This window comes from Phymastichus coffea, unplaced genomic scaffold (genome assembly GCF_024137745.1).
Source record: "Phymastichus coffea isolate CEN01 unplaced genomic scaffold, Cenicafe_Pcof_1.1 PCOF00045, whole genome shotgun sequence".
NCBI classification, from domain to species: Eukaryota; Metazoa; Arthropoda; class Insecta; order Hymenoptera; family Eulophidae; genus Phymastichus; species Phymastichus coffea.
In genome coordinates, this window is record NW_026706856.1 from 1,277,530 (window position 1) to 1,297,308 (window position 19,779).

At 38.6% G+C, this 19,779-nt stretch overlaps 1 protein-coding gene across 1 annotated transcript; it reads left to right on the forward strand.

Moving 5' to 3' along the window:
• The first annotated feature begins 9,659 nt into the window (after window positions 1–9,659).
• Window positions 9,660–13,643, forward strand: LOC131664808 (uncharacterized). Its single transcript, XM_058936200.1, has one exon. The coding sequence runs from the start codon at window positions 9,660–9,662 to the stop codon at window positions 13,641–13,643; it is 3,984 nt and encodes a 1,327-aa protein (XP_058792183.1).
• The last annotated feature ends 6,136 nt before the right edge of the window (window positions 13,644–19,779 follow it).

Genomic DNA, 19,779 nt, shown 5'->3' on the forward strand with positions numbered 1-19,779 from the left:
ACATCTTTGATATAATTTCTGAAAATTAAATTGTTTAAATATTACATTACTAATGTGTGTATCAAATTTGAAGTTTTAATATTGATTGGAAAAAATAACTTAAGCGATTAAATGAAACGGCGTAGTGCAGAAGTTTAAGCATATTTCTGATAATAACTTTTATAAATAATACGTTACTTATTATTTTTGATGAATCAATCGCTTCAGAACTAAACAAACTTTATCTAACCAGAGTTTTACCATTTTTTAAAGAAGCGTTTTATGTTTATTTCAATCAGAAAATGACAATATTATCCCCTACGTATTTCTTAATAAAAAGCCAATTTTTCAATTTTAATTAAAAAAATAACATAGAACGTTTTTTTGGACAGTATAAATATAGTAATTTTAAACCTAGAGAAAAAAACATCTTACAACCAAATTAAATATCCAGCAGAAGAAACTTTGACTGTCATGCAAACAGGCTACTCAATAGAAACATATTTTTTTAAAACTCGAAACTTATATCCGTTTGACGTGATGATACTAATCTCAAGTGCAAGATATGAGTATATTGGGGTTATATAACTGTTCGGAGCGCGAAGCATAACAACGTTTCCGTCACGTATGATTATGATAAAAAAACTTTTACGAAATTTTCAACGAAGCCAAAATTCCATCTTAAAAGTCCATGCGGAAAAGAAATGAGAAAATGTGACGAATAATGAAGAATGTGTAGAGAGCATAATCGATGGTTGCTTTCATACCATACTAAATATAATCATTATGACTAATACTGGACTTATACATTTCTTTCATTTTACTTTTTTAGGCATGTCGAAAATCAAAATACATAAATTAAATTATTTACGTTTCTTACATTGGAAAACATTGGAATGGCGAGATATACTAATAAACTAAACGAAACGTTTTTTATAACAATTTTCGATTAAATTATTTCACCTGATTCGAAAATAGGTTTAGAAAAATTATTATATATGTCATAAATAAAACTAATGTAACATTGATATAATTACTCTCAATAACTTTGAGTCATCGTCTGAAAATTTTATGTTCTTATTCTACATGATGTATTGTGCATTAGTACATCCAACGAATCTATCATAAAAAGAAGGCTTTTTGTTCAGAAAAACAATAATAATAATATCTTTTTCGGTCTGAAGTACATGTCGGGAAAAGCTTTGCGTAAAGTAAATGGTTGAAATTCATTGTTCGTGGCTTCACCTTGACTGGTACGGCCTCCGCTATCTTATTGCAATCTTAACGAAAAGATCTCATAAAGAAAAGTGAGAGGGAAGGCGTGGAAGAGAGAGATAAAAGAAAACCATCACACGAAGTAGTTTCTCTTGCCTTTACGCTCGAAGGCATGTCCATAAAATATAATATGTGCATGGGGAGAGATCCATGACACGATGTTATTTTTAAAGTTTGAAATAGATTGAAGAGAAAAAATTTCTGATGGTCTAATTAATTATAGAGCATGTTGTTGTAAATTTACTTCACTCTTCACCTAATTTTTCTACATTGTTTTGTACTTTGTAAATGTGGAAATATTGCTTTGAAATACAATACGGTAAGCTTTCTGGTATTTGCTCATCCGTCCATTTCTTCTAGAAAGTACTTCTATCTATAGAGTTGCTGATAAAAGAGTGACACGGAAAAAAAGAAATGAAGCCAAGCAAAGTAGTCGCTTCGGGACAGCAACGTCGAGATAAGAGATGCCTTTTCTTTACACAAAAGCGCGAGATTCCCCACGATATCTTTCGTTTAGAGTATAAAACGCTTTTCCCTTTCAGTCTCTCGCCCTTAGATCACTTTCGCTCTTTGTGATAGTCGTTGCTACGGCGTCGAGAATGAGCCGCAAACGGGAATAAGGAATGGATCGATACTGAAATGAGCTAAATGGAACAATGGATACGGCTAAAGAATAGCCAGCGAAAAAAGTGGAGTATGAACTTGACGGTAATGTAAGGAATCTGATAACGAAAAATGTTAGAAACAAATTACCATCGAATTTAACAAAACACTTTTCTAAAAAGTGAAAATGATAGATAATAGAATTTTTTATTTATTTGTAGATTATAACAGATATTTATGAAAAGTCTGTCAGAAGGTAGACAAAAAAAAATCGTCATTTCGAATTAGAAATTAATAACTTGCAAGAAGGGCAGCTAATCTAGGGTAGACCGCTTTTTTAATAAATGGTTTGATCTTAGATTATTATTAATGGCTTTAAAATGGCAGTAGACCCATTTCTTTAAGAATTATTCAAGGTTAACAGCTAACTTGATCTCTGAGTATATTAGAAATAAGTTCACGCAAGTCCCCAAAAAAGGCATATGAGATAAAACTAAAAGATTTGTTATTTTTTATATGTAATATTTGTCCAAAGTTTCATTAAAATTCATATCCCATAGATCTGATGTTTCCGTATTAGTTTATTTCTACAAATTTTAGGCAAATCAGAAATGGAACTTTCATTTTAATCATGTCATCATTGTTTTCTATACGGTAAACATCGTAATATTTGTTTTTTTCTGCAACCGCCTAGCTTTATCGTTTTATTTTAACAAATATATCCAACAGTTCTTTAATTTATTACGTTAAATTTATTCGTTATTTTTCAATATGTCGATTAACTGAATTAAAAATCTTGTGTTCTGTCAAAATCCAGTTGCAAAATGATAAAAATATCGATAAATCAACTTGAAACGTAATAAGCTATGGCCAATGATAAGACTGAATAATAGGTATGAAAATGAACGAAAAAAAGTATTTCTACGTCTCATTGCGAAGAATGAAGACGTAGATTGGTCCAATTTAACGACACGTTCGCTTGTACGATTATCGGCAAAATTCGATTGAAATTTATACGAGCCGCGAAGCCAGCTGCGCCTTCGCCTGAAAATGATACCTATTAAATACACATAAAAGTCACATTTTGCCACTATAAAATAGATAGGTCATAACGTGGTATATATTTCTACGGGGAACACTTTTTTATCTCTGCATAACCTGTAGATATAATTGCTTTCATTATTCTTTTCTGCTACTAATGTTAATTAGCGCGCTTCGCGCGCTCTTCCTTATTATTACATTATTTGAATCTTTTACATGCCAACTTGGAGATTCTAATAAGTACGAATAACTCATGCTGTTTAAAATAGACTACATATATCAATATTTATTGATGAATAAAAATAGAACTTGCACCCATTTTTTCACAAAAACTGATGAACTTTTACTCATTTCAAGGTATATCGGAAAAATTATTCAAAAGATTAATTCAACCTAAAATCAATAAAGCTATTATACTGCTATACAACACTAAACTTACATATTCAATAGTAGTGATTATGGCTCCAATTTTATATTAGTATGAGTAATATATTTAACATGCACTTTTTGTTGCTTCTATGAAAACATCCGTGAATATTTTTCCTGGTTTAATATCATAATTATTAGTTTCCGTTGTTTGCATACGTCTTAATCTACAATGTACAAAAGATAAATATGTATTCTCTATTTTTTTCTATTCATTTTCTTTCACTTTCTACCAAATTTTAACACAACGATATTAATTTTAATATTACAGATGGTTATGAAATTAACGATTTGTACTGATAATTTCAAAACATAACGTACTACGTTCTCAAACCTATTTATTAACGGCATATTTCCATTGTCGCAGTTTATTATCCATGTTAATTATTTAAAAATTGAATCTACTAGTGAAATATAAATCTCACACTCCTAAATATATAATAATAATATTTCAAAGTATAGAAAAAAACGGAATTTCGCGCTCTCTTTTAGCATCAATCAATCACAACGCTGGATGTCGGCGACTCATCATTTTTTTTTAATAAATAAAATAAAAATAAATTACATCGAATTCATGTCATTCTTTCATTTCTACTGCATACATTATCCATTTAAATGATATATTTTTTGTTTTTTATTTGAAAAAAAATTGATCATTCATACACTAAAATAAAAACCATTTGAACTTTCGCGCTTTTTGAACGCTCGACCAATTACGACGCTGGATGTCGGCGACGAAATTCTGCCCATCATTTTTTTAAGCAAGAATTTTCTTACGTCCTTTTATATTGTTTCATACAGAAATTCAATATTTATTTTCGTAATTTTAACTATCAATCATATTCATAGTATATAAAATTTATAAAATAAAAATGTTAGATAAACAGAAATTTAGAATCATCGATTAAAACATTATTGCGTATAAATTATGACAACTTTTAAGATACTGCAAGCACCTACATAATTATATCCTGCAGAAAAGTTAAAATCTTAAGATCCAACAAATTTTCTCTCAAAACCACGTACACATCATTGAAAGATGATTTTATATTATAATCATTTATTATTATCATTCCGTGATACAGTTTCATTGAAATGCTTTGATTTATGTTTATGTTGAATTCATTTTACAATTATTATTGGCATCTACGTAATCGAATCTGCAAATTGTAAAACTAAATAGTAGCATTTTATGAAAAGCAACACATTACAAGAATTTATCTCATATAATCGATTATTTTCAGTCAATTTTAAACTTTTTGCCAATGTCTTATATATTGACACTTTGATTTACTTGGTGAAGCATGGATGAATCAAATATTTATAAAAACTCAACGAAAATATCGACTACTAATTAAATATTTCTACTAATTTTATGTGGTTCTATGTAGCTCCGTCATCCACTTAAGCTAAGATGATAACTATCTTTAATACTTTTGGTATAGTACTCAGCAACCTGAGGATATTTATTTTATAATAGATACAATACGAATTAACTGGCAAATATAGTAATGTTTACAAAATGTGCGCTCCTCCGCAAGGCATAGAAGAGTTCACGGTATAAGTCTTGGTAATCAGATTTTATTATTTCGTATGCAAAAAACCAAGAAATAGCTCAACAGTACTTTCATACAAAAACAATGAAATTTTTATTATATTATTTTTTGTCAACGATAAATGGTGAAAGTAGTGTCCACGGAGAATATTTTTACTTTAACGTTTAGTACGGAAGGTTAACTTCAAGTACGTACAAGGCTATTAAAAAGTAAAAAAAATTGGTATTTTATCATTTCATCCTAGACTGTCAGATTAGACTCTCTAATAAGAATATTAGAATAAGCTTTAGACGCCAGAAAAAACATTGATTGATTTTTGTTATCAAAGTCAAGAAGTCTAAGATTAATTAAAAAAAGGCTAACTTCAAATGTATTTTTGTAATTACTTGCGAAGTCATTATAGTTCAATTAAATTGATAATAAATCAGGACTATTTCAAAAATATAACCTTTTAAATAAACCCACCTCTATTAAAATCAGCCGAATTATTTCACAAATATATGGACATAGACATAAAAAAACCTTCGGTCGAATATACAGAACCTATACATCTTTTAAGTCGGCAAAAGAAAATGGACGATGAATGTCATATAGTGAGACATATTTGTGAACAAATTGCAACAGAAATAAAACTACGTTACTTATTTGCATATTGACAACAATTCAGGAAACAACCAAGGAGTAACTTATATGGAGTATTATTGGATTTTTACTGAAAAATGCAATCTAACATAAAATATCAATTGTCTTATGTTTTATCCTAATCATATACTCCACCACAGGAAGTTAATCTTTAAAACTAAGTTGAAATTGAATAAAAAGATAACTATTTCGTCTTTATTAAGATCACTTTAGTTATCTATTGATGTTGGATATTACTTTTTGTCTGTAATGGAAATACAAAATTAAACAGTCAGAATTGTACAACGCAATTCTTATTCGTAATTCCCAAATGTTTCACTTCTTGAAGATCATTTGTTACATGACAGTTTATAAAAATAGTGAACAAATTTGGAAATTCAAATATTCTGCTAACATTTCTTATAATACAATTAGATGTAGCACGAAGAGAAAAAATTTAATTAAACAACTCATTTTTTCTCTCACTTTTTTGACAAAAAATAAAAATTAGAAATATTGAATTTTTGTCTTTGTAGTATATTATGATAACGTATTATATTTTTCAAAACTACGTGTGGAAAGCTCGTTTTTCAATGCACGTACTTTCTGCTTGGAGTATTGAAAAGCTATTTTTTTTTAATTTATATGTGTAGCTTGCAAAATTAGTAAATATGACATACATACTATTTTTTAAGAACCCTATTACTACGAAAAATTTTTAAATAATAATAATAAACATAGTACTTAGCATTCAATAGTATACGTTTTAAAGTTATATTTTATTGCAAATTATAACAACTGAAATATACAACTTGTTCAACAATTATAATACAACCAACGAAGAATTAACAATATTACCTAAAAGCAAGTAATTGTGCTGCAGATGTTCAAACGCGAATATCATATGTGTACGGAAATCAAAAATACAAGGATTAAACCGTAGAGCCTAGGAATAGTAGATTGAAACCAACTTATTTACAAATGATCAACAAAGAAAAACGTTCAAATGTAGGTATTAATAACGTAAATTATTAAATACAAAATTTACCAATACTATAAACATGATTTATGATTTTTATAATTAATGTTAATTATTGATTTTCACTATAATGTCTTTAATACTATTGTTCCGGACAAGTAACTGTTTCGGGAGTAGACACTCATTATTGCCCGTCATATTTCGAAGACGTTGGGTTTTCCCCAACACATGCCAAAAACGTGCGTAAAGCGTTTACCGGGAGTTTTTGCGTGGTCGATGGAGCGCGCGCGGGTTGAAAAGAGAAACGAACTAAAAAAAAAAATGCGGAAAGGAAAATGAGGATGCGGCAGAGAACCTGGGTGCCGCACGTTTTGGATCGACAACGATGTCGCGGCGAAATAGCGCAGCTACGGTAAAATTAAGATTTACGGTCGCGTTTGGAAAACCCGAGAAAACAGATGTTGCCCTGTCCGTGCGCCGTCGTAGAGTAATAAAATGGTCAGCGAGCGACAGGGTCGGGCGCCTTTTCAGGGCGGCGGGTGAGGCTCGAATCGTCGAGGTTCACGCGCCGGACCGAAATAGGCGCCGCGTATGTAAACTCTGATACGTCCTGCGTGAAAATTTGTATGCTACTAAATAGGTGTAATCGATAGCGAAATTAGAAATAGCGAGAAGCGAAATCACTTCATTGAGCGGGCTCCCGAGTTTCCTTTTGTCGGCCCCTGAAAAAGTTTCTCAAACCTTCGTCCAATTTCGTATGCTCACGTCATGCAGTGGCTAATGCCCTGCCTCGTTGTCGAAGACGCAACGCCACTATCACCGCCCTCGACGCATGCCACCACGCGCCGTGAGCGCTTATCAATAAGCGAGCTCGCGGCCGTGTTTGGGTATTGGATCGATGACACATCGGTTGTCGCACCCGATACCCGCAAAGATCAGGAGCCCGTCGCTCCCACCACTCGAATTTGCGGAACGGGGGGCCAAATCGGGCCTCACCGAGGCCGACCGGCAGCGTCGCATGAGGAGCGGGGTGGTAGGCCGCGCGCACAATTGGCCAAACGGCCGAAGAAAAGTACGCCCTCACTTATTTGAGCCTCAAAGAAAGGGCCAGGATGAGCGAGTTCGCAGCGGAAAAACCCGGCGGAAAGCAGGACACGCCCTGGTCCGGGAGACGGAGTGGAAGGAGGAAACGAGGAAAAAACTTCTCTCAGCGGTCGAACGGGCTGCGAGCCGAATTCACTCTGGACTGGGCGCTCGAACAATCGGGTAGTTTCGCTATTTTAGAGTAACCGTTGCTAGATTTAGATCCTTCGTGACTTTACCTGTAGTTCGATTTGCGTCTTATTAATTTGTATTAGCGTTAAGACTTTATTGTACTTCGGGATTCAACCAAGCTTTTTGTATTTGATTTGTTCAACCTTTGATACACTATTTGTATATTAAATTACACCTTCTCTCTATCGATCAATTATTATTTCACTCTTCCTTAACCCGAAAAAATGGTGCCCCGGGTGAGGAATTGCGAATAAATAGAGTGAAATTCAATTTATCATCAGACAGTAGTGTGCTCGCGCGGTGTGTGTAAGTGACTATCAGTTGTGTTGCTATTTACTGGTGCACAAAAATCATAAATGGCGCCACGAAAACGACAAGCTCCTGCGAAGCCAGCCACGACGGCTGAAAAGCGGCCACGGCGCGCGGCGGCCGCGCTGCCAACGACTCAGGCCCGGGGAAGGAAGCGAACCGCTGTCAAGACTCTCGGCCGAGATGCATCGACAGCAAAGCTGCCACATACGCAACCGGCACATCAACACCCCCCGCAACCCGTTGACATCGAGGCTATCGTGATGGAACAGCCTTCGATCGAATCGTCGGTACGCAGAAGCCGCCGGCCAGCTAGTAGCCCACCGCCAAGTCCCGTGGTTCGACAAAGCAACGACGGGCAGCCACACGAGACTCAAGGTACGACGGCGCCGAGACAACACACTGTAAACGGCAGCAGTGCTACCAATGATCAATCGAGTGCGTACACCAGCGCAGGTATAGATCCGACGAACTCTATCGGGCAAGCGTTTTTAGAAACGTTGCGCATGGTAAGGGACGTTGCTGCTAGCGAGAGTGAATCGCGCTTGGGGGGACGGCCCTCTTTCTTAAAAGAATTACCTGAATATACCGGAGACCCGCTTGAATGAGTGCTTTTTGAAAAACGCTTTCACGATTCAACGCGTGACTTCGGTTACTCGGACAGCGACAACATCGCTCGGTTGCAGAGAGCAGTACGCGGAGACGCGAAAAGCAAGGTCAAAACGCTATTGGCAACCGCATCGACGACAAAATCAGTACTAAATTCACTTAAATTGCAATACGGCAATCCGGCCACGATCGCTAACCGAATTTCGAGAGATATTACTGATTTACCGTCGATGAGAAAAGGTGATGCGAACATAGTCGAGTTCGCCACCGGGTTGAACAATGCGTTGACAGCTTTCAAGTCCTTGTCGCTGACGGAGTATCTGACTGAGGCCACGCTGTGGAAAGTGGCAGTGAGTAAACTCCCTGAAAGTTTACAAATGTCGTTTGCCGACCATTTGCCAACAGTTATTGGAGACGAGTCAAAATTAGAAAAACTATCTGCATTTTTGTTACAAAAAGCCGTTAACGCTGTCCACTCGGGAATCGTCGATCTAGCAGCAGAGTCCTCGCGCCAGCGCGATAAACATCAAGTCGAACGTAGGCGAGATGCTCCAGGGGGGCACACGAAAACGTCGCGAAACGCAAGAGTTTTTACTTTGAGCTCCAACGAGGGTGTCGAACTTCGAGAGGAGAGACGCGATGATGAAAGTTCAAAGACAAAACGAGAATATCTGCATTGCGATAGCAGCGGTCACCGGCTTCGCGACTGCCCAGGCTTCAAAAAACAATCCAGCGACGATCGATGGGCAATCGCGAAAGCTGCGCGCGTTTGTTTTAAGTGTCTCGGAGATCGACACTCTCGCGAAGGCTGTAGGTCAAAACAAGGCTGTGACAGGTGCGATCGGCCGCACCATTCTCTGCTGCATTACTCTAAGAAAAGAGGAGGTCGCACTCAAGGAAAGAGGGAACCAAGGGCGCGCTCCACTGACCGCTCACAGCGAAACGACCGCGATCGACCAAACGTTTCCAAGTGACTAGAATCAAGAATGGGCCTTCTCAAAATATTACCAATTCGCGTAAGGGGTCCGAACGGAATAGCGAAAACGTACGCATTACTAGACGGGGGCTCTACCATTACGGTCGTTGATCAGAAACTCGCGCGAAACTTAGGCTTAAGAGGGCAACAAGTAGACATGACAGTGCGAGGCCTTTGGAGCGGAGAAAGGCACGCTCAGTGCGAACAAATTAGCTTTGAAGTCGAAGGCAAGTTCGGCGTTGAAAAGGTCGGACACGCGCTAGCCGTCCCGCATATGGATTTGCCAACACAATCGTTGCCCAGTAGAGTCACTCAAAAAATCGCTGACGAATTGGGGATGAATGTGGAACCGTACATAAACGCGAAACCTCTAATCCTTATTGGTCAGGATAATTGGTCATTGCTGAACGGCACGGAGTCGCGATCGCTGAAGAATGCTGGAGTGGCGGTGTCGCGCACGGCATTAGGCTGGGTGATGCACGGCTACCTCGGAGGCGAACAAAATAAAGGCCGAACGCTAAATGTGCGGGCGACGGTATGCGTGAACGAGCGCGACGGCGCCGATGAGCCAGACGATTCAAATAAATTAGAACATCTTTTTCGACAATATTTTATATTAGATAACCTCGGAGTTTCAGAAACAAGCGCTGTAGAGCGCAAAGAAAACAGGGCGATGGAGATTTTGCGAAAAACGACGCGTAAAATCGGTAAAACGTGGGAAACGGGATTATTGTGGAAAAACGATACACTGCCGAGTTTAGACACACGAGCGACGGCGCTCAAACGTCTGCGTGCGTTGGAAAAACGTCAAGATCGCGACCCAATTTTCGCGGAACTTTACCACGGAGAAATGCGTAGATTAATTGATGCTGGGTATGCCGTCAAAGTCAAACACACCAGAGAGCCATCCCGCGTTCGATACGTTTCGCACTTTGGCGTGGAAAATCCAAATAAGCCTGGAAGGGTTCGACTGGTTTTCGACGCGGCGGAGAAAACGCAGGGAGTGAGTATGAATGACCTGCTTGATACTGGCCCGGACCTACTCGAGTCACTCCTCGGAGTTTTGACACGTTTCAGACAATACCCATACGCGGTCAAGGCCGATATTAAAGACATGTATCTCCGCGTCAGAGTGATTGACAGGGATCGCGATTCGCAGCGGTTTTTGTATCGTGGGGCGAATCGTACACGAGAGCCAGATGAATGGGAAATGACGTGCCTTATATTTGGGTCAAAATCATCACCCTGTAGCGCACTGTACGTTAAAAATACTAACGCTGAGCGATTTTCGCGACTGAAGCCAACAGCGGCGAATAGTATAAAACGAAATTCGTATATGGACGATTACCTAGCGAGCGGAATCGATGAAAACGAGATGAAAAAGCTTGTTCACGACGTAACCCTAATTAATAGCGAAGCGAATTTTGAATTACACGGTTGGGCTTCGAACGAAAATAGTATCGTAGAACCAGTACGAGACGATAGTAAGTTGCAAAGCGGCGAAATTGCGAGCCTATGCAACACTGAAGAACGAGTGTTAGGACTATACTGGGACCGCGATTCAGACGACTTACGATTCAACGTAGGGTTGCGCAAAATCCGGGAGGGCATCGCGACTGGAACTGAAAAGCCCACGAAACGTGAAGTGCTGAGTGTCGTCATGTCGGTGTATGACCCACTGGGAATATTGTCTCCATTCACACTAAACGCGAAATTGATTATCCAAGACATCTGGACTAGCGGAGTCGGCTGGGACGCAAAAATCCGAGACTCGGAATTTGCAGCCTGGTCGAACTGGCTGACGCAATTAAAAAGGATGTCCGATTGTAAAGTGCCCCGCTCATTTATCCCAAAAGGCGCCGAATATGAAGATACTCAGCTGCATGTTTTTTGTGATGCAAGCAAGAAGGCATTCGCCGCCGCCGCTTATCTTAGGATTACCGATCGTGATGCAAAGGTACATTTAGCGCTCGTGATGGCCAAGACTCGAGTCGCGCCCGTGAAACCTTCAACGATTCCTCGACTGGAACTTCAGGCTGCGCTCCTCGGGGCTCGCCTCGCTGCGACCATCGAGCAAGAGCTCGATTTGAAGATACACAGTCGAACTTTCTGGTCCGATTCGACCACTGTTCTACATTGGATCAAAACCGGACCGCGCACGAAACAGATCTTCGTAGCTAACCGCTTAAGCGAGATCAATCTGACAACGCGCATGACCGAGTGGCGATGGGTTCCCACAAAACTGAATCCAGCCGACGATGGCACGCGCAAGTCGGATCAACCCATGCTTTCGAGCGATCGTTGGCTCGTCGGACCTAAATTTTTGCGGGAAAAAAGCGAGTCATGGCCGGAACGCGCAATTGACGACGCCGAGAAGCGAGAGGCCGATATGTTGGAAGCAAAGAAGGTGTTTATTGGAACGATGAATATCAGTGATTCGAATAAATGGGAAGTAGATGTAAAAGTTCGTTTGTTAGGTTGGAGTAGAGTGGTAAAGACGGGGGAGCGTGTTCGAAAATCATTTTATCGATGGTACGAAAAAACTCGAGAAAAATTAGGCAAGCCAATAAACATCGTCGGCGTAACCTTAGAGCGAACCGAAGACTTGGTACAAAAACAAAGAGCAGGGGAAAAGTTTTGGTACCGCGTTATACAGTCAACGCACTTTTCAAACGAGCTTGACGCTCTCAGAAAGGGTAGAGGGGTTGCTCGAGGCAGCAAAATTATTAGCCTGCGTCCGTACATTGACGAAGAGGGCTTGCTCCGAGCTCGAGGGCGCGTGGTGAGGACATGGGACGAAAAAGTCGCCGGGCCCAAAAGCGAAAATAGCGAATTCGAAAATCGACCGATAATATTAGACGCGAACCATTACTTGACTAAACTTTTGATCGCCTTTTATCATAAACGACAATTTCACGGCAGTAACGAAACAATAGTGAATGAAATGCGGCAAAAATTCTATACAGTTGGACTGCGGACGAGTCTGAGGTGGCTCGCGAAGCGTTGCATAACCTGTCGATTACGCCGTGCGCAGCCTCAGAACCCTCCCATGGCCGACCTGCCAGAATGTCGCCTTGCGAAAGGACAACGGCCATTCACGCATTGCGGTTTAGATTACTTCGGGCCGATGTACGTGAAGATAGGGAGAGCAAGGGTTAAGCGATGGGGTGTCCTATTTACTTGTATGACGACGCGTGCGATTCATTTAGAACTAGCGAGCACACTAAGTGCCAGTTCGACGATACTTGCCGTGCGGCGATTGGCAGGCCGAAGAGGATACCCGCGAAAGATATATAGCGACAATGGCACTAACTTCATACGTGCCAACAAAGAACTAAACGCGGAGGGAGTAAATCTAGACGTAAACAAACAGCAGCGTTTCGCGCGATCAAAAAACATAGCGTGGCATTTCAATCCTCCCGATGCTCCACACATGGGGGGAGCATGGGAGAGATTAGTTCGCTCCGTAAAGATAGCGCTTAGTCACGTTTTAAATGAACAATCACAAAGCGAAGAAGTCCTCAGCACCTTGATGGTCGAAATAGAGCACATGGTGAACTCGCGACCGCTCACCCACGTATCCGTCGATCCAGACGAGGAGGAGGCGTTGACGCCAAATCACTTCTTAATCGGGCGATCCTCCGGGTATCCAGACACCGACAGTTGCGACATGGAAATTGTAAGCCCACGGCGGACTTTTGAAATAACGCAAAATCTCGCGAATGGCTTCTGGAAACGATGGCTTCGCAGTTACCTTCCGACTCTCTTACCTACAAAGAAATGGCATCGAAACTCACCTCCTCTTCAAGTAGGCGACGTCGTAATGATAATAGATCACCAAGCGCCGCGTAACACGTGGAAAATAGGTAAAATAACCGAAGTGTATATAAATAAGACCGACGGAGTGGTACGTTCAGCAAAAATTCGCGCCGGAAAAGGTTTTTTAGACCGACCAGTACACAAGCTTATTAAGTTACTTGGAACCGATGAGTAAAAAATGCTCTCGATTTTTAACTGGGGGAGAATGTTCCGGACAAGTAACTGTTTCGGGAGTAGACACTCATTATTGCCCGTCATATTTCGAAGACGTTGGGTTTTCCCCAACACATGCCAAAAACGTGCGTAAAGCGTTTACCGGGAGTTTTTGCGTGGTCGATGGAGCGCGCGCGGGTTGAAAAGAGAGACGAACTAAAAAAAAAATGCGGAAAGGAAAATGAGGATGCGGCAGAGAACCTGGGTGCCGCACGTTTTGGATCGACAACGATGTCGCGACGAAATAGCGCAGCTACGGTAAAATTAAGATTTACGGTCGCGTTTGGAAAACCCGAGAAAACAGATGTTGCCCTGTCCGTGCGCCGTCGTAGAGTAATAAAATGGTCAGCGAGCGACAGGGTCGGGCGCCTTTTCAGGGCGGCGGGTGAGGCTCGAATCGTCGAGGTTCACGCGCCGGACCGAAATAGGCGCCGCGTATGTAAACTCTGATACGTCCTGCGTGAAAATTTGTATGCTACTAAATAGGTGTAATCGATAGCGAAATTAGAAATAGCGAGAAGCGAAATCACTTCATTGAGCGGGCTCCCGAGTTTCCTTTTGTCGGCCCCTGAAAAAGTTTCTCAAACCTTCGTCCAATTTCGTATGCTCACGTCATGCAGTGGCTAATGCCCTGCCTCGTTGTCGAAGACGCAACGCCACTATCACCGCCCTCGACGCATGCCACCACGCGCCGTGAGCGCTTATCAATAAGCGAGCTCGCGGCCGTGTTTGGGTATTGGATCGATGACACATCGGTTGTCGCACCCGATACCCGCAAAGATCAGGAGCCCGTCGCTCCCACCACTCGAATTTGCGGAACGGGGGGCCAAATCGGGCCTCACCGAGGCCGACCGGCAGCGTCGCATGAGGAGCGGGGTGGTAGGCCGCGCGCACAATTGGCCAAACGGCCGAAGAAAAGTACGCCCTCACTTATTTGAGCCTCAAAGAAAGGGCCAGGATGAGCGAGTTCGCAGCGGAAAAACCCGGCGGAAAGCAGGACACGCCCTGGTCCGGGAGACGGAGTGGAAGGAGGAAACGAGGAAAAAACTTCTCTCAGCGGTCGAACGGGCTGCGAGCCGAATTCACTCTGGACTGGGCGCTCGAACAATCGGGTAGTTTCGCTATTTTAGAGTAACCGTTGCTAGATTTAGATCCTTCGTGACTTTACCTGTAGTTCGATTTGCGTCTTATTAATTTTTATTAGCGTTAAGACTTTATTGTACTTCGGGATTCAACCAAGCTTTTTGTATTTGATTTGTTCAACCTTTGATACACTATTTGTATATTAAATTACACCTTCTCTCTATCGATCAATTATTATTTCACTCTTCCTTAACCCGAACAACTATCAAAGGAAATGATTGAATTTTGAATTTATGATAACCTAAATATTATATATTGCAAAGATAATATTTCAACATTCAGACAATTTATTAATCAATTCTCTATAGCAACTTTAATATATCAAATTGTCTATTAATGTATGATCTGTGAGAATGAATTCGAATTATTTCAGAAAATAATTGTTTAACCAAATTATACTCTGTATCTAAATCAATATCTATTTATATAATCAATTAATAAAAGAAAAGTAATTATATAAATTATATAGAATATAAAAATAAAATAATGATACTCTATTTGAGCAATATAAAATATCTTGAATATAATTTTTAACATGATAAGAAGATCATCTGAAACACTTAATCTTTCGTAGAAGCTTGTGTTTCTAACATTAATTACGGTAACGTTTTATCACGTTGTTAAAAAAAAGAAAGAGAAAAAATTTCGAAACTGCAGATAAAAAAGGTTCTTGTAATAACACAAACGAAGAAATGCCAAGGAAAGCTAGAAGAGCGAGAAACTTTAAATCACAAATGTATGCGGTATCCAGTTGAAGGAGCACAAGAAACGAAGACAAATGCCTGAAGATGAGTGTTATGAAGGGGAAACGCGATAGCTGCGAGGACAAGTGCACGAACGCGAGCCACTTTGAGAAAGACGAAGCACTGCCAAGGTTTCTCTTGGCCTTATGTTTGTTAAATTTATCTAGTAAATAAGCAGAAAGTTAAGCAGCTTTCTAAGAAAACAATACTTATTAGAAAATTTAATAGAAAAAAAGCGAATATGTGAAATTAAAACTTGCTCTGATTTTCTGAAATAGTAACTACGACACCATATGAAAGTACGAGACGCGAACCATCATTTTATAGTCTGATTAAGGAGATAGATATTTTTTAATAGTTTTTCAAAAATGTCTTTGAAATTGAAAAACCTTTGATCAGTTGGCCGAGAATTTGTATATAGTAATGATCAGATTCTCAAGTTTTCTAGAAAATTAACACCTAAAAGAGTAGAATTTCACTGCAATTTATTTGGGAAGATAATCGCTACGTCAAAATTTGAAGAAAACTTTTTAAATTACACTATTGGATGAGTACAATATTTCGAAACAATACCGACTGAATAAAGAATAATCACAATAAACAAGTTAGCAAAAAAGAGAAAAATAGCTTTTCAGAGAAAATTTACACCCCGTTTCTGGGCTATTGTCTTCTCAGAAGCTCGCGCAATATGCGCAAGGATGATATTGAATTCTTGGAAGATATTTGTTTTCTGTTAGCACTCGCGCTTTAGACATTATCTTGCATTTGCATTTCAATTGCATCCAACGAGTATGCCCGTGAGAAAAGAAACATAAAGAAAATCAAAGAAAAATTTGACGATTAGTAAAATTTATTAAACTAAAAGTAATTTAGTAAAGTGAACCATTTCATAAAAATTATTACTTTTAAATGAGTAAAGTATGAGATATATAAAATTTTTAAGTAAATAATTTAATCGAATGAAAAATATTATAATGTGACATTGCAGGTCGGCCTTATGAATTGTAGCTACAGGAACGCAACTACTGACTCGTGACACAATATACTTTCTAATTTATTTACTTTCATCTTACAAAAAGTTTATTTTGTTTATTTTCAGGTAAGTGGTAGCCCAATCTCAAGCCCAAACATTCAACAATCCATGCGCTAAATGTCTTTTATTCCGTATCCACGATGTGAATATCAATGGTAAATGAAAAGCAAATATGTGAATGTACGATGCATGCGCGTGATCTGAGCGTCCAATGCTTTCATTGTTTGTTCCGATCACGTTAAGCTGATCGAAGGATAATACAGCTTAACATTCGAATGCGACCATCCTAGGTTGGGTATTAATAAATTCTAAATCAGTTCTCTTTTTATAGATAACGATTTATTTATATTTTCTACTAAGTATCTGAGAACAAAATTCGTGGTTTTATTTCTCAATAGTACTTGAGTAATTTCATTGAGCGAGCTTGATGAAATTGTCGATGTAATAATAATAGAGTGCTATCAATAATCGCAAGTTTCAAACAAGTAGTATATGAGGAATGCGGCAAGAGCTGTCCAGCTCGGAAGGTTCGAAGATTCCGTGGCGGGCGCGCAAGTTGGACGTATAAAGCTGGGGGGGGGGGCAGCACATGGAAGGGGAGGGAGACGTGAGTAGTTCGCAGGAGTCAAGTCTGCAGAATGGTAGGAAGCAATTAATAACTTTGTTGTGGCTGGCAGGCAAGCAGGCAAGCTGCCTGGTAGGACCTGGCGCGCTGGCGCGTTACCTTGCAATAATTACGACGTCACGCCTCCTGCCTAACCTAATTAACTAATGCTACGATTATTCCGTGCAATGCATGCCTTGCCACTACCCCGCGAGCGAGCTTTTCACTTCTGAATGTCATTTTTCATTATCTTTATTTCCTCTGTTTCTTCCATTCTTTCTTTTTTTATCAAAGAGGTAGGTAAGGGGTACAACTAACGTTTAGTTGGTAGTGCAAGCACTTGTAAAAACTGTGCAAGCATTTTTTTCAGTGCGCCTGCGCCTCCGGGGAAATCTCGGACTTTTATGCAGGCCGGATTTGCTAGGACGATATTAGAAATAAGCTCGCCGGGGATTCGCGTTCCGACCTGTCGGTGCGACTTCGTATTCAGTCTATGTTCGCAAATGTATGCGTACCTATATGCCAATGAAGAGGTTATCCGTGCATGAGACTATGCTATTCTCGCTTGGTTTCTTCTAAAGGTAAAAATTTTTAGTGTCTTCATTTTTGTGAATAATTAGATTGGAATATATTTTTTTATGGTTATTGAAAAATCTGTTGTATATTCTTGCAGTGCTGAAAGCCCGTACCTTACTTAATCCGTATTTATCTGGGAGTATTCTGTGGTAAATGATAGATCATAGTTTTGGTTTTGATAATTGAAAAATATCACAATCAGATGTATAACTAGCAGAATCGAACTATAAATCTCGCTCATGCTGTTGTAGTATATATTGGTGTAGTATATATGTTATTTGATGATTTATAATATTAGGATGAAACTGGAAAAATTCAGGTCAATATTATAAAAATTAATTTCACGTTAAAACAAAAAAACCTGAATAAGGACTTTTTTCTACCATAACGAAGAATTAAATAAATTTAAAAATTATTATAAAATATATAGAGAAATATATTATTATAAAAGCGATCCGTTAAAACCTTAAAAGTGTTTGCAATAATAGAAACTCAAGCTTTTTATTTAGAGAGAACATTATGATTCGTTTGGAAAAATAATATGAAGTCGATAAGAAATGGTAATCTTTTAATCTAGAATACATTAATTTTTATTAGAGTACTTTTACAAAACTGCTGGTTCAAAAATTATTTGATTTTTATTGAGAAATTATTAATGTTTCTCAATGGGACTGTGTGCGCTTTAAAAATAATATTGATTTGCAAACGATTTGACAGCTTTCATTCATATTGTTTAGAATGATAGAATAAGAATAACTGTTGCATACAAATAAGGGAATAATACGTAGCAACATAATCTTACATATAGCTTTAAGTGAAAAACAAATGAGCTAGATAAATATTAAGTCTTCACAATATATCCAGGCAATATAATTATTGACACATAAGCACATAAATGTATAAAAAATTGCTATCAATCAAAGCACCTGTTACAATCAGAAAACGGAAACATTTGTTTCTATAAATAAGTGCAAAGCCTGTATTAAGTAATTTGTTCTATTTGAGGAATATGTTTAATAAAGCCGCTGAAAAAAAATTTTTTTCCGTTTCTCCTGGAAAACCGTTCTGACATTAAAACTCACTCAAGTTTGAGGTGATACATATAACCTTATCTACGTATTCAGAATTATGCGAAACATCTAATGCTCCAATAGTTTTCAGGAAACCTTTCACAACCCCACGTGCGCGCAATTACCACAAGGCAAGAAAGTGCGTGCACGGAGGGAGGAAGTGAGGATATTAAGGTAAGCCAGTTGAGTATTAATATGCTGAGCGCGTTTCCAAAAGGAAATGCACGGAACACGATGTTTATCGTATCGGTACCAATATTCTCCCAGCTGGTGCGTTTATTTGAAAAGAGAGACGTGTAATGTACTTGCGACTTGTATCGACGATTTGCTAGCTCGTTAAAATTGCAAAACCTTAACGGAAAAATATGATTAATTAGATTGGCAAATGAATTTCAACAAAACTCAAAAGTAAGGAACAGCAGATAGTCATAAAAACAAAACTTTGTTTTAATTACGATCTACCACTACTTGCTTTTGCTACTTGAATTTTACTATGCGTAATTCATTGTTATTGTAATATTTTAAATAACGACCACATTTTTATTCAAACATTTATCAATTCAAACCGTAGACGATTAAATTTCTCTACGTGGCAAAAACCTCTACATTGGTACATAGTTAACAAAAAGAACACCATTACAATGAGGTTTTATCACTGATACGTTCAAATAAAATGTCATTTTTATTCCCTGAAGAGGTTGACGGCATAATCACCGAAACATTGAATGCAATATAGAGTTGTTAATTTATTTAAGGGTTGACCTGCCCTATCGCTACAATTTTCCTTTTTTGCATAAAAAGAACATCATCATGTGCAGTATTTAACCACCTCGAAATTTAAAGCATCAATATAAAAACTAATTATAAAAATAAGTTATTGAAAATATTTTCTACTTGTATTTTTTTCATGCGTCAACTTTTCGACGAAA

Bases quoted from the DNA above. Each gene is read 5' to 3' on its own strand.
- LOC131664808 (XM_058936200.1), top strand. From the start codon at position 9,660: ATGGGCCTTCTCAAAATATTACCAATTCGCGTAAGGGGTCCGAACGGA.